The sequence below is a fragment of the Rhinatrema bivittatum genome, chromosome 10 (assembly GCF_901001135.1).
Source record: "Rhinatrema bivittatum chromosome 10, aRhiBiv1.1, whole genome shotgun sequence".
NCBI lineage: Eukaryota > Metazoa > Chordata > Amphibia > Gymnophiona > Rhinatrematidae > Rhinatrema > Rhinatrema bivittatum.
In genome coordinates this window covers 21,357,148-21,371,819 of record NC_042624.1, presented here as the reverse complement: position 1 = coordinate 21,371,819, position 14,672 = coordinate 21,357,148, and the positions used below count along the sequence as shown (strand labels likewise).

General features: G+C 48.1%; 1 protein-coding gene across 6 annotated transcripts in view; it reads left to right on the top strand.

Annotated features, from left to right (window-relative positions):
- TMCO1 (transmembrane and coiled-coil domains 1) overlaps positions 1 to 14,277 on the top strand; it is a 526,809-nt gene extending 512,532 nt beyond the window's left edge. For all 6 annotated transcript variants that reach the window (XM_029617469.1, XM_029617467.1, XM_029617468.1 and 3 more), the window contains one exon: positions 13,607 to 14,277. In XM_029617469.1, coding sequence (XP_029473329.1) covers positions 13,607 to 13,705 — 99 coding nt within the window. In that variant the 3' untranslated portion in view covers positions 13,706 to 14,277. The remainder of the gene's footprint in view (positions 1 to 13,606) is intronic.
- The last annotated feature ends 395 nt before the right edge of the window (positions 14,278 to 14,672 follow it).

The following is a 14,672-nucleotide window of genomic DNA, read 5'->3' as shown; positions in this document are numbered from 1 at the left end:
GGTGACCATCTGTCACCGACGTGCACCCATTCGAAGACATCTTTGTCTTCATCCTTGGTGCCGGAGAAAGACCGGACCGAGCACCATGGGAAACACTGCCACTGGCACCGACATGCATCCCCGCCCGGTGCCAGCACCAACACCGCAGCGGCATCGACTTCCACCGAGCTACCTGAGAAGAAGGCCCAGGGAGAGGAGCCCCCATCCTCCTCTGGACCCGGGACCCTGAGGCATTCCCCACCAATATCGGTGTCGGGTACTGAGCCTCCACAGACTCCTGTGGAGACTCCAGTCACGCTTGACCTGCCTCCTTCCCCAGGTGCAGTGTTATCCACGCCAGCCTTCAGGGAGCAAATGGACAGACTGGTCCAACAGGCAGTGCTGAATGCCCTCCAGGGCTTCCAATCGCCAACGGCACTGGCCCCCATACCGGCATCGGAACCGGCACCCTCGATGTTTACACCACTCGGACACCCTCATTGGTACCCTACAACTCAGCCCGTGCCATCGGACATGCTGGCACCTAGTCATTCATCGATGCCTCCACAGATCCCAATTCCCATTCTGGGTTCCTCGGAGGAGGAAGAGGTGGTCTCTGGCCCAGTCCCTTCACGGAACACACCGATGCCAGAACCTGTTACAGGGCCATCAGGTTTATCAATGCCTAGGCGCACCTCATTTACCTCAGTGCCCTCGATGCCAGCACCACCTCCTTTGATACCGGTGCCACCTCCATCGATGCTACCTTGCTGCCCTCTCGGGTTTAGTGTTTTTCTTCCCTCTGGAGGCCCAGTGGGTGAAGGGGAGGCTCCCTTTGATCCATGGGAAGATGCATCCTCTGACCATTCCTCACAAGCTTCTGAGGAACTTCTCTCAGAGCCTTCACCCCTGGAAGAAAGGCGTCGTTCTCCTCCGGAAGACCTCTCCTTTTCCAGCTTTGTCAAGGAGATGTCTGAAACTATCCCATTTCAACTGGTAACGGAGAAAGATGCTCGCCACAAAATGTTGGAGGTCTTATAATTCATAGATGCTCCAAAAGAGGTAATGGCGATACCAGTGCAGAAAGTTCTTCTCAACCTCTTGCACTGCCTGTGGGATCATCCAGGTACTGTACCTCCAGTCAATAGAAAGACAAGCCCCAGGTTTTCAGAAGAGCCAATTGCCCCATCATTCTGTAGTGGTGGAATCAGCCCAAAAGAAGGCTAAAAGATCCTGTCCTCTGCTCCTCCTGGAAAGGAACAGAAGGCATTGGAAGCATTAGGCCGCAGAATTTTTCAAGGGTCCATGTTAATAGCTCATATAGCAGGATACCAACTATACATGACCCAATATAATAGGAATCTCTGGAAGCAAGTCCAAGAATTCTCAGAGACCCTGCCACAGCAGTATCAAGAGAGCTTATCCTCCATCCTATAAAAAGGATTGGAAGCTGGCAAATACAAGGTCAGAGCAGCCTACAACTCTTTTGAGACAGCATCCAGAGTGTCAGCAACGGGCATCAGTGCTAGACGCTGGGCCTGGCTCAAGGCCTCTGACCTACGACCAGAGGTGCAGGGCAAATTAGCAGATCTCCCCTGTACAGGAGAAAACCTGTTTGGGGATAACATCCAGGACGCAGTGTCCCAGCTTAAAGACCATCATGAAACCCTGTGTCAACTCTCAACTGTCACCTCAGATACCCCTTCCGTAGCCTGTAGGGGAACATGTAGGGACACTAGGAAACAATTTTATAGACCACGTAGGTACTACCCTCCTATGTCCCATGCTCAAACAGCTCGGGCCCCTCAGAGAGGACATATGCGCCAACCAAGGACTCCTAGAGTGCAGCCAGCTCCCCAAGCTCGACCTGCAGCTGGATTTTGACTCCTAACCAAAGAGCAGCAGCCCCCCTCCCCCGCCAATCCCACAGCCCAGTTCACCAGGGGGAGGCCGCCTCTGCCACTTCACAACCAATTGGCGCCCAATTACCAATGGGTACTGTCCATCATAAACACAGTTACCGCCTAAATTTTTCAGCTGTACCCCTGGACTCCCCACCCATTCCAGCGTGGAGCCGGGACAATCATGCACTACTTCTCGAGTCAGAACTCTCAACCCTTCTGTATGCCAGGGCCGTAGAACCGGTTCCCTCGACTCAGCAGGGGAAAGGGTTCTACTCCAGGTATTTTCTAATCCCAAAAAAGACCAGCAGCCTCCGACCTACTCTAGATCTTTGTACCTTGAACAGATTTCTCCACGAAGAACAGTTCAGAATGGTATTCCTGGGCACCATGCTCCGTCTCCTACAGCAGGGTGATTGGCTCTGCTCTCTGGATCTTCAAGACGCTTACGCCCATATTACAATCTTTCCTCCTCATCGAAAATACCTATGATTTGTAGTCTGACAAAGACACTATCAATAATAAGGTACTGCCATTCGGCCTTGCCTTGGCGCCCCGAGTGTTCACAAAATGCATGGCAGTCATGGCAGCACAGTTACGCCGCAAGAGCGTCCATGTCTTCCCTTATCTGGACGATTGGCTCATAAAAAGCCCATCCAGAGAAGAAGTTCTCGACTCCCTCAACCTCACCATACGACTTCTTCACTCATTGGGATTTCTGATAAAGTAGCCGAAATCCCACTTGACACCGTCTCACCATCTCTTCTTTATTGGAGCACACCTGGACAAGGGGTTCCTACCCAACGACTGCGCAACCACGCTATCCAACCTCAGCAGCTCGATACGTTGTCGGCATGTAACTGTTGTGTCCGTCGGTCTCAGACGGCTTCGCCCGACATGCCTCACCTCTATTTCAGCCTTCTCTATGAGCCTCGGGAGAAAGGCATCCGTATCGTCTCCTTGTCGCACCCTCCGGCTTTCCAGGAGCGGCTCTGGCGCGGCGTCCTGCCATGTTGACCTGAGGCCTCCGAGGGCGCGCGCACACCTCTGGGCTTTTGCAGTGTTGGCGCGAACCTCTGGTGTGTCCCCCTCGAGTGACGTCACTGCTTCCTCCTTTAAAAGGTTGCCCATTTGCTGACTGTCGCCGAGTTAGCAACAGATTGGATTCGCTCCAGTCTGAAGCTGCTCTGCCGCTTCTACTCTGCTGGAAGCTACCTTCACCCTTCGGGGTTCTACTAACCTGGGTACCCGCTCCTCGGGGGCCCTTTGCTTATTTCCAGGTGTCTGTCTGAAATACAGGTACTCGCTCCTTGAGGGCCTGTGTGTCTATCCTGGTGCCTGCTACCAATTCTTCAACCTGCTGGAACACTACCTGTCAGCTACAGAGAGTGAGTACAACTCCTTCCAATCTGTTCATCTACAGCTCCTCGCTGTCCATCTGCATCGGGCCCTACACCACCATTGTGGAACGGGTCTCCTTTGCCGAGGATCTCCACTGCTCATTGGGGACTCTATCTACACAGCTACCAGGGAGTGTGTTATAACATCTGCCAGTCTGTCTCTCCTACAGTGCCTTACTGGACATCTGCATTGGGACCTTACACCACCATTGTGGGATGGGTCTCCTACGCCAAGGATCACAGACTGTTGCTATCTAATCTGTTCTCTACTGCCACCTTGGTGGACCACATTAACTGTAAAATAAAAGATATATTCTCTGTGTTTGTGCATCTGAGTCTAGCCCGATGCTTCAGTTCCCTTCGGGGCTCCTCCTCGTAGGAGATACCATCACTGTTGCCCCCGAAAATCCACCAAACACCTCGATATCATAACAGATTGCTAACTCCATGGATTCGACTTAGCTCACTGCGTTGCAGGCAATTCCAGGCCTGGCCCAGCGAATCACTGAACAACAGAGCACGATGGAAAGCTTGACTGTGGCCTTTAATCTACTGCACTCACAGATGATCGCTTCTACTACTTCAGGTAAAGAAGAAATACCACCAGAAGTGACGGTTAAAACAGCTGTACCCCTCTCCACTCCTGTTCGCTTCTCTGGAGAAGCCTGGAGATTCAGCGGATTCCTCAACTAATGCTGTATGCATTTTGCATTTCAACCTAACAATTTTCCCACAGCCTATGCCAAGACTATGTATATCCTGTCTTATCTGGATGGAAGAGCACTAACTTGGGCTTCTCTGCTGTGGGAGCGTGATGACCCCATCCTGAAGGACCTTGCTGGGATTTTGGAACTGTTTAAATCCGTATTGATGACCCGGCCAGGTATACCATCACAGGATCCACATTGATTCATCTACAGCAAGGTAATAAACCTTTACCAGACTTTGCCATCAAGTTTAAGTCTTTGGCTTCAGAATTGAACTGGGACTTGAGATGCCTGAAGACCATTTTCTTTGAAGGCCTGAACTCCCGACTGAAAGATGAATTAGCAGCTCGAGAAGTGCCTGAGACCTTGGAGGACCTGATGAATTTAGCCACAAGAATTGACAAGCAACTTCGCGATAAGGTTCAAGAGGTTAAATGTTCCAAGAGGCCAAGCCAGGGAGAAATCCGAGTCAAGACTATACCTAAGCCTATTCAGTCTAAAGCGGTTGCTGGCGAAGAAGAACCGATGCAACTGGGCTGTAGTCATCTGACTTCTAAGGAGAGAAGAACGCGGAGAAGATTAGGCCTCTACATGTATTGTGGTCAAGCAGGCCATACAGTACAAACATGCCCTATCTGTCCGAGAAACAGGCAGACCTAAGTCCTGTGGGAGGACTCTTCCTAGGTCTAACTGCTCCTTCTCCTCCACTCTCTCTGCCAGTCTCCTTGATAAATGGACCACTTGAATTCCAGACTCTTGCCCAAGTGTACTCCGGGGCAGGAGGGAATTTTATACTGAGATGTCTAGTGGAACATCTGCAAATCCCCACTGCGACTATGAAGCCTCCGTTTCTGTTATCCTCTATCCATGGGGAGCCCTTACCGGGTGAAGTAACCCTACAAATGGAACCGGTCAGTTTAAAGGACTGGAGCTTTTCATATGGAATCCATTTCCTTCTTCGTGCTCGAAAAGGCTATGCACCCCTTAGTACTCGGGTTACCATGGCTACAAAAGCACATGTCTCAATTCAACTGGGCTACACTGGAGCTTTCACGTTGGGGCCCAGATTGTCATGGCAAATGTCTGAAGGAGGTTTCACCACTACCCTGTATGCCTACAATTCCGTTGATGCCTGGGTTACTACTTCAGTATGCATCATTTCAAGATGTGTTTTCTAAAGTACCCACTGATATACTTCCTCCACACAGATCTTATGACTGTGCGATCAACTTGAAACCGAATACCGACCCACCCAAGGGACGAGTATACCCCCTCTCGGTGGTGGAAAATAAAGCGATGTCGGAATACATCCAAGAAAATCTACAAAAAGGTTTCATAAAGCCATCCAAGTCTCCTGCAGAAGCAGGGTTTTTCTTTGTGGGGAAGAAGGACGGATCCCTACGTCCATGCATTGATTATCGTGGTCTAAACGAGATCACGGTCAAAGACCGCTATCCCTTACCACTCATCTCTGAGCTGTTTGACCACCTATAAGGGGCTAAGATCTTCTCCAAGCTGGATCTTAAAGGAGTGTATAACCTTGTCCGCATTCGTTCAGGTGACGAATGGAAGACAGCTTTTAACACCAGGGACAGACACTTTGAGTATTTGGTGATGCCCTTCGGCTTATGCAACTCCCCAGCTGTCTTCCAAAACATGATGAACAAAATCCTGGGTGACCTACTCTACCAATGTGTCATTGTCTATTTGGACGATATCCTGATCTTCTCTCAAGATCTGAATATCTACATTACGGATGTCAAGAGAGTGTTACAAAGACTGCGGGAGAACCATCTATTCTATATGCTAAGCTGTCCAAATGCGAATTCCACAATGAGTCTGTACCGTTCCTAGGGTACATCGTGTCTAACAAGGGGTTCCAGATGGACCCACAAAAGCTGGAGAGCACTCAGAAATGGTCCTAACCTACTGGTCTAAAGGCTCTCAGAAGGTTTCTGAGATTCACAAATTACTATAGAACTTTCATTAAAAATTACTCCTAACTGTGCCTTTAACAGCTCTGACGAAAAAAGGTGCCAATGTTGCCAGTTGGTCTATAGAGGCTGTCACCGCTTTTCAAAATCTGAAGGACGCTTTCTTCAGCAAGCCATGTCTCCATCACCCGGATCCTACACGCCCCTTTATTGTTGAGGTGGATGCCTCTGATGTTGGCGTAGGGACTGTACTAAGTCAATCCAGTGACTCCAAGATCCTGCGGCCATGTTCCTTCTTCTCCAGACGATTCCCACCAGCTGAAAGGAACTATGGAATCGAAGATGTAGAATTGTTGGCGATAAAGATGGTGTTCGAAGAGTGGAGACCCTGGCTCGAGGGTGTTCAACACCAGATTATGGTTTTTACTGACCATAAAAACCTAGAAGAACTTCGTCACACCCAGCACCTCAACCATAGACAGGCGAGGTGGTCCCTATTCTTTAACAGGTTTGATTTCATCTTAAAGTACCGACCTGGAGATAAAAACGTCAGAGCGGGGGGAGCCAAGATGGCTGCACGTATCGAGTCTTAAGCAGGAGCTCTCTGCCTTTTTGATAATATCGCCGAAAAATGCCTGCTAAGAGGAAGGGGAAAGTTCGGACTTACCCGTCCGAGTCGACCCCTTCCACAAGTTTTCAGACAGAGATCACCGGCTTCATGTACCCAACAGTTCAGCGAAGAACCGAAGAAACTGATGTGCGTGGCGGCGTGGAAGAGCCGTCTTCACCGGCAAGGGAGGTGTCTCTAGGTCCGGAGCAGAGGGAGCCGCCTGTGCAGAGATTAGCTGAGGAGACGAGGAGCGGAGGTCTGGCAGTGCTTCAAGCCGGTCCAAATCCGGAGGACCCCTCATTGACCCCCGATGGTACAGCACCGAGACCCCTTACATCGAGTCCGGTGGAAGAACAGAGAGCTGTGGGACTAACCACTGGAAGGAGGCATGTTTCCAGAGAATACCACAAGGAAGGAGTTAATCGCCATTCCAACGCGGCCTGCACAGGTGACTTTAGACTCCCTCTGGGATTTTATGGCTGGGATGGCTTCGGCTATAAACTCCTTGAATGAGAAAATGGAATTATCTAATTTACAAAGCGTTCAAAAATCTGCCGCCATACAAATTCAAGTTGATGGATTAAAAAAGAAAGAAAATGGTTTGGAAGAGGAAGGCAAACAGTTTCAACAGTATAAGATTGCGGCAATTAAAGATAGTCAAGCACTATCCAGACGTATGGAATTTATTGAAAATAAATCCAGATATTTGAATCTACGTTTTACTAATTTTCCCAAGGTAGTGGGGGAAATTTCCTACACTACCCTGAAGAAATATTTCCTTGAAAAGCTGGAAATAATTGAAGCAAAACTTCCATCCATTAACTCTTGCTTTTTTCTTCCTATGTCGAGACGCTCAGGAAATCCTGTCAATGCCCCTTTTGCAGGGAACCTGACAGGTTTCTTAGAAGATTCCACCTTGGATGTAATAAGCAGAGGAACAATTTTGGTATCGTTTATTACAGTTAAAGATATCGGCTTAGTGACGAAATCATACTTTAAGAAATATCCGGTTAATTTCCATGAGGCCGCAGTAAAAATTTTCCCTGATTTAGCCACTCAGGCCAGGCGTTGGGGTTTTTTAAACCTCAGACAAGAGGCTGTTAGGCTGGGTTATGCTGTAAAAATTGTTTCCTTGTAAATGTTTCCTTACAAAGGGAAATGAACATTTTGTATTTTTCATTGCTGATCAATTAAAAGAGTTTATAGAGGCCAGGAAAGTAAACATACTAACCCAGTAAAAATTAAATATGGAACTGTTGTTACATGCACTATGACAAGATTATGGGTGTATTTCCTTTTTTCTCTTCCTTAAAAGATTTCTTAATCTCCCACCATTAAGTATTCTGCTGGGAGTGGGTCTTAATAACTGATTAATGTTAAAAAAAAAAAAAGTGACTAAAACTTGCCTGCCAGGTTTATACATTTCAAGCGGATAGTCTTAGTTGTTGTTTAAGATTTTGGGTGGAACTGGGGGCAAAAGAAAAGAAAAAAATGTGCTTGTGAAAATTAATGTACCCACAGTATTTCTTGATAAGCAAATCTGATTTTTGTTTATGTGTTAAAAATGAATAAATAAAGAATTAAAAAACAAAAAAAAACGTCAGAGCGGATGCCCTATCTCACTCCTTCATATCTGAAGATGTGCCTGACATTCCGCAACACATCATTGAACTTGAGAGAGTCATTCTTTCAGCCACACACCCAGGACCTGCTGGCAAGACAATTGTGCCTGCCATCCTCCGGAAGAAAGTACTAGCATGGGCTCATGACTCTAAATTGGCTGGATACCCCGGTCAACGGAGAACCCTGGCAAAGCTGCAAAAATTATACTGGTGGCCGTCTATGAGAGAAGACACCTTCGCTTATGTAGTGGCCTGTACCAACTGTGCCAGACAAAAGCTTCCGCCTGGTCGTCCTTGGGGCCAACTACAACCTTTACCCATACCAGATGAGCCCTGGACTCACATCGCCACGGACTTCGTGGTGGACTTACCGCTTTCCGGGGGCAACAACACTATCTGGGTAACGGTGGATAGATTCTCAAAAATGGCTCACTTTGTGGCGCTTCCTGATTTATCATCTGCCAGTGAACTTGGAAAGGTCTTCATCAGCTACATATTCCGCCTGTACGGAATACCAAAGCACATCGTCTCAGACAGAGGCGTACAATTTACAGCCACATTTTGGAAGGCTCTTTGCAAGAAGTTCGATATCATTCTCGACTTCACTTCATCTTACCATCTGCAATCCAACGGCCAAACTGAGAGGATGAACCGTACCCTCAAACAGTTCCTCAAAGCCTATGTCTCTTCCCGCCAGAATGAATGGGCTGAACTTCTACCGTGGGCCAAGCTTTCCATCAACTCTCATCCAGCAACATCTACTGGATCAACACCATTCGAAGTGGTATATGGACGACTACCTTCACCACCTTTGCCACTTCCGCTTTCATTGTCGTCCCCGGCAGCACAAGCCATTGCCAATGAAATTCATCAACTTTGGAAGAAAACAAAGGGAGATGCTCATCAAAGCTGGAATTCGAGCAAAACAAGACTATGACATGCATCAGGGCAAGGCTCCTGAACTTAAGCCTGGTGATAAGGTCTGGTTGTCTACAAAGCACCTTAGATTGAAGTTGCCATCTGCTTTCTTCGCTCCACGCTATGTCAGACCATTCCCCATCCTCCGACGTCTGGGCACTCTCTCCCTCAGTCTCAAACTTCCTCCAGCTTTGAAGAGCCATAACGCTTTTCACGTTTCTTTACTGAAACCGTTCATACTCAACAAATTCAGCACCAGGACACCAGATACCCCTCCTGTTGATTGAGAAGAGGACCTTGAGTACAAAGTAGATGCTATACTTGATGTACGGAAGAGAGGCATAGTATGGGAATACCTCCTGTCATGGGAGGGCTTTGGACCAGAAAATAGCTCGTGGGAACCTTTGTCTAATATTTTGGACAAAGAGATGCTGAACCAGTACCATCATTCACATCCTTGGAAACCAAGACCAGGTAGGGGGACTGGAGGAGGCCCTTTGAAGGGGGGTACTGTTGCGTCCATCGGTCTCAGCCAGCTTCGCCCGACATGCCTCACCTCTATTTCAGCCTTCTCCACCAGCCTCAGGAGAATGGCATCCGTAGCGTCTCCTTGCCGCACCCTCCGGTTTCCCCGGAGCGGCTCTGGCGCTGCGTCCCGCCATGTTGACCTGAGGCCTCCTAGGGCGCGCGCACACCATACGTCTCGTAGCAGTGTTGGCACGAAACTCGGGGGCGACCCCTTCGAATGACATCCCTGCTTCCTCCTCTAAAAGGTTGCCCATTTGCTGACTCTCGCCAAGTTAGCAACAGATTGGATTCGCTCCGGTCTGAAGCTGCTCTGCCGCTTCTACTCTGCTGGAAGCTACCTTCACCCTTCGGGGTTCTACTAACCTGGGTACCTGCTCCTCGGGGGCCCTTTGCTTATTTCCAGGTGCCTATCCTAAATACAGGTACTCGCTCCTCGAGTGCCTGTGTGTCTATCCTGGTGCCTGCTACCAATTTTTCAACCTGCTGGAACACTACCTATCAGCTACAGAGAGTGAGTACAACTTCTTCCAGTCTGTCCATCTACAGCTGCTCGCTGTCCATCTGCATCGGGCCCTACACCACTATTGTGGAACGGGTCTCCTCTGCCGAGGATCACAGACTGTTAATACCTATCCTCTCTCTACTGCTCATTGGGAACTCTATCTACTCAGCTACCAGGGAGTGTGTTATAACATCTGCCAGTCTGTCTTTCCTACAGTGCCTTACTGGACATCTGCATCGGGGCCTTACACCACCATTGTGGGACGGGTCTCCTACGCCAAGGATCACAGTCTGTTGCTATCTAATCTACTCTCTACTGCCACCGCTGGTGGACTACACTAGCTGTATAATAAAAGATATATTCTCTGTGTTTGTGCATCTGAGTCTAGCCCGGTGCTTCAGTTCCCTACGGGGCTCCTCCCCATAGGAGATACCATCACTGTTGCCCCTGAGAATCCACCAAACACCTCAATATGATAACAGTAGCTTCGGCTCACCACCTACTCACATTGCTAGGTCATATGGCGTCACTGGGCCACATCACCCCAATGGCACGTCTAGCTATGAGAGTGATGTAATGGACCTTGAGATCTCAGTGGAACCAAGCCACTCAGCCACTCTCGTCCCTAGTCCACATTACCAATCAGCTTCGTTTATCTCTTGCCTGGTGGACGTACAAGGCCAACTTGCAGAAAGGTCTTCCCTTCCAGCAATCAGCTCCTCAAGTGACCTTGACTACGGACGCCTCCAACCTAGGTTGGGGAGCCCATGTCGAAGGCCTGCAAACCCAAGGGATTTGGACAAAAGCCGAATCAAGCTGTCAGATCAACTTCCTAGAGCTTCGAGCGATGTGGCATGCCCTTTATGTATTCCTGGACTGCCTGTCCAACAGGGTTGTCGTGATTCAAACAGACAACCAAGTAGCAATGTGGTACCTGAACAAACAGGGGGGCACGGGCTCTTAACTGCTCTGCCAAGAGGCAGCGCAGATTTGGGGATGGGCCCTCTCGCACTCAATACTACTGCGCGCCACTTTCCTAGCAGGCACGCAGAATGTAGTAGCAGACTGCCTCAGCCGGACATTCCAGCCCCACGATTGGTCTTTGGATCCCTCTGTTGCGAGCAGGATCTTCCACCGGTGGGGTCAGCCGGACATCAACCTCTTTGCATCCAAGCAGAACTGCAAAGTGGAATGATTCTGCTCCATACACAGGGACCGAAGAGCACTCGCTTTGGATGCCTTCGCCCACCTCTGGAACACAGGCCTGCTATAATGCGTACCCTCCGATTCCGCTAATAAGCAAGACTCTCGTGAAACTACAACAGGACTGAGGCTCAATGATACTCATAGCCCCGTATTGGTTACGCCAAGTCTGGTTTCCCATTCTTCTCAACCTCTCTGTCCAGGAACCCATTCACCTGGGCATGAAGCCCAACTTCATTACACAGAATCATGGCAAATTGCACCACCCGAACCTCCGCACCCTGTCTCTGACAGCCTGGATGTTGAAAGGTTGATACTACAGCCCCTCAACCTTTCTAGTAATTTCTCTCATGTCCTAGTAGCTTCACGAAAGCCTTCTACGCGAAAGTCTTATCGCTCTAAGTGGAAGAGATTTACCTTGTGGTGCATGCAGAAAGGCATTGATTCTTTTTCTTGCCCCTCGCCGCAACTCCTAGACTATCTCTGGCACCTCTTGGAATCTGATCTCCAGACTTCCTCCATACAAGTGAACCTGAGTGCCATCTCTGCTTACCATCAAGAAATAGGGGATGCCCCCATATTGGCTCAAATCCCTCGTGGGTCGCTTCATGGGAGGCTTACAACAGCTTAAGCCTCCTCTACACCCACCGGTCATGGCCTGGGACCTCAACGTGGTACTTGCACAGCTCGTGCGTCCTCCATTTGAGCCCCTGCACTCCTGCGAACTCAGATACTTTACATGGAAAGTAATTTTCCTAGTAGCCATTACATCCGCTCGTAGGATCAGTGAGTTGCAGGCCCTTGAAACCTATTCGCCCTGTACAAGGTTCCTCCATGACCGGGTGGTTCTCCGCACTCACCCTAAATTCCTACCTAAGGTGGTAACTGACTTCCACTTAAACCAGTCTATTGTCTTGCCCATTTTCTTTCCAAGGCCTCATACTCACCCAGGTGAGCGAGCTCTGTACACCTTGGACTGTAAGTGTGCGCTTGCATTTTACTTAGACCGCACTGCATTCCACAGGAAGTCCACCCAGCTCTTTCTTTCTTTTGACAAAAACAAACTTGGAGTTCCGATGGGCAAGCAGACTCTCTCCAACTGGTTGGCAAATTGCATTGCATTCTGCTACCAGCAAGCAGGCCTTCCACTTCAAGGACGTGTAAAGGTGCACTCAGTCAGGGCCATGGCAATGTCAGTAGCACACTACCTTTCAGTACCGATTGCCTACATCTGCAGGGCCGCAACATGGAGCTCTCTCCATACCTTCGCAGCCCAATACTGTCTCGACAAGGCTGCTCAGCAAAACACTGTCTTTGGCCAGTCTGTCCTACGTAATTTATTCCCAGTGTAAAAACCCAACTCTTCCTACCTCGACCCGCTGTGAATTTCAGGCTGCCTCTTGGTTGCCTGTTGCACATTTTTGGGTGCTGGTTGACCCACTATGTTCTAAGGCAGCCTGCAGCTTGCTATTCACCCATCTGTGAGGTCTACCATCCTGCTTGTCCTGGGAGAAAGCAGAGTTGCTTACCTGTACAGCAGGATGTTAGTCCTCACGAAACCCGCCCGCCACCCCACAGAGTTGGGTTCGATAACGTTTTCTTATTTTATTTTTCGCTCGTACTTTTTTTGCTACAAACGAGACTGAAGGGGGACCCCGTGTGGCCACAGGGTTAGTGGCACGCTGGGCATGCTCAGTGTGCCAGTCAAAGTTCTAGAAACTTTGACAATAGTATTCCATGACAGGGCTCCATCTGATGATGTCACTCATCTGTGAGGACTAACATCCTGCTGTCCTGGGAGAACTCTGCTTTTCCCTAGCATGTCCTTTTTAGTGCAGCAGGTAATTTAAATATGATAACGGGTGCCCAGGAGAGGTAGTTGGGCTGAGTGCCCGCTTTCTTCACACTGATATTGCATCGGGCCTGTATGTTTGTATGTTTCTACTCTTCAAGTGCAGAAATGACCTCTGATGTGCTCTTGGGGTAATTAATATGATATGTATCTTCTCTAGAAAGGTCCTGTCTCTATCTTCTTGGGAAGCTATTTTTTAAAGTTTCCCTTTCTCTCCGCAGTTACTGTTAAGTGCTTTACTGCATACAAGTGACATTCAGAGATATCAGATTGATGGATATCTCTATACCAATTTACATATGAGTGCTTGAGATGACCATTCATACAGGCCTTAGATGTGCTAACTTCAGCCGCTCATCTTATTTTAGACCCTTTTATGTTTGATTCTTCCATTGTGCATGGTATAACTGAAATATTCTTAAATGATTTTTGGTTTTTTTCTTATTACAGAACATTCAGAAGATGCTAGGCCTTGCTCCCTCCCGAGCTGCCACAAAACAGGCTGGAGGTTTCCTAGGACCACCACCACAAGCTGGAAAATTCTCCTAAAACAAGAAAGATTCCTGTTATTTGCAACTGTTGAACAATGATTTAAGATCTCATGAACAGATTAGAAACAAGAATAAAGACTCAGTTGTTTTTATCTTCCAGGACTGTTAACGCTTGTTCCACTGTATCAGTATATTCCCTTTTCCGCACACTGTTCCTGACTTCAGATTTATGTTGGTCTATAGATTAATGTAGTTTCTCTGTGATCTATCTCTGTATTCACCAACACAGGTCCTCTGCCACTCCTCTATTGTTACCTATATGCTCCCTAGATATGTGATGGCCCTTTTTGCCTAGAATGTTTAGGACAGACTCTTTAGCCCAAAATCTCACCTTTGCTTTGTACGCTGTCTTTTCAAGAGTTCAATTTGTATGAGATTGCTTCTTTCCATTATATTTAAAGCTCTATGGGGACAGGAGCGGTTCAGTTTAATGCATGTTGTACTGTACATTAGTACTTAAATATTACTCTGGTTCTGTTACCTTTTTTACATGTTTAAATAAGTTTTCAGTTTGAAATAATAATGCACCACCGGAACAAAGTCTATAACAAGCAAAATCTATACAAATTATCTACTCTAAAAGCTTTTTTTTTTTTTAAATCTGTTATGAATTTTTCTTAATACTAACCACTGTTATAAGAAGCAATTACACTGGATGTAATGACAGCCTTCATAGAGGCACATTACTAACTCACAAAAACTTCCTTAGCAAATTTCTTAAGGACAGAGAATGATCCTCAGGGGTGGCTCAAAACAATCTGCTGCCTGAGGCAAAGGATGAGCTGGCACTCCCCCTCTCTTTCCTCTCCAAAAAGGCACAGTCCATCGCAAATCTAGAAGGCAGGGGGGGAGGTGTCTCTGTAGTTTAGCCCTTTCAATGGTTTGAAATGCTGCAGAAGGGGGAAGCAGGAGTCAGTTCCCAGAGAAGTGACAGAGAGTGTCAGCAATAATATTTCTAGGAAGCT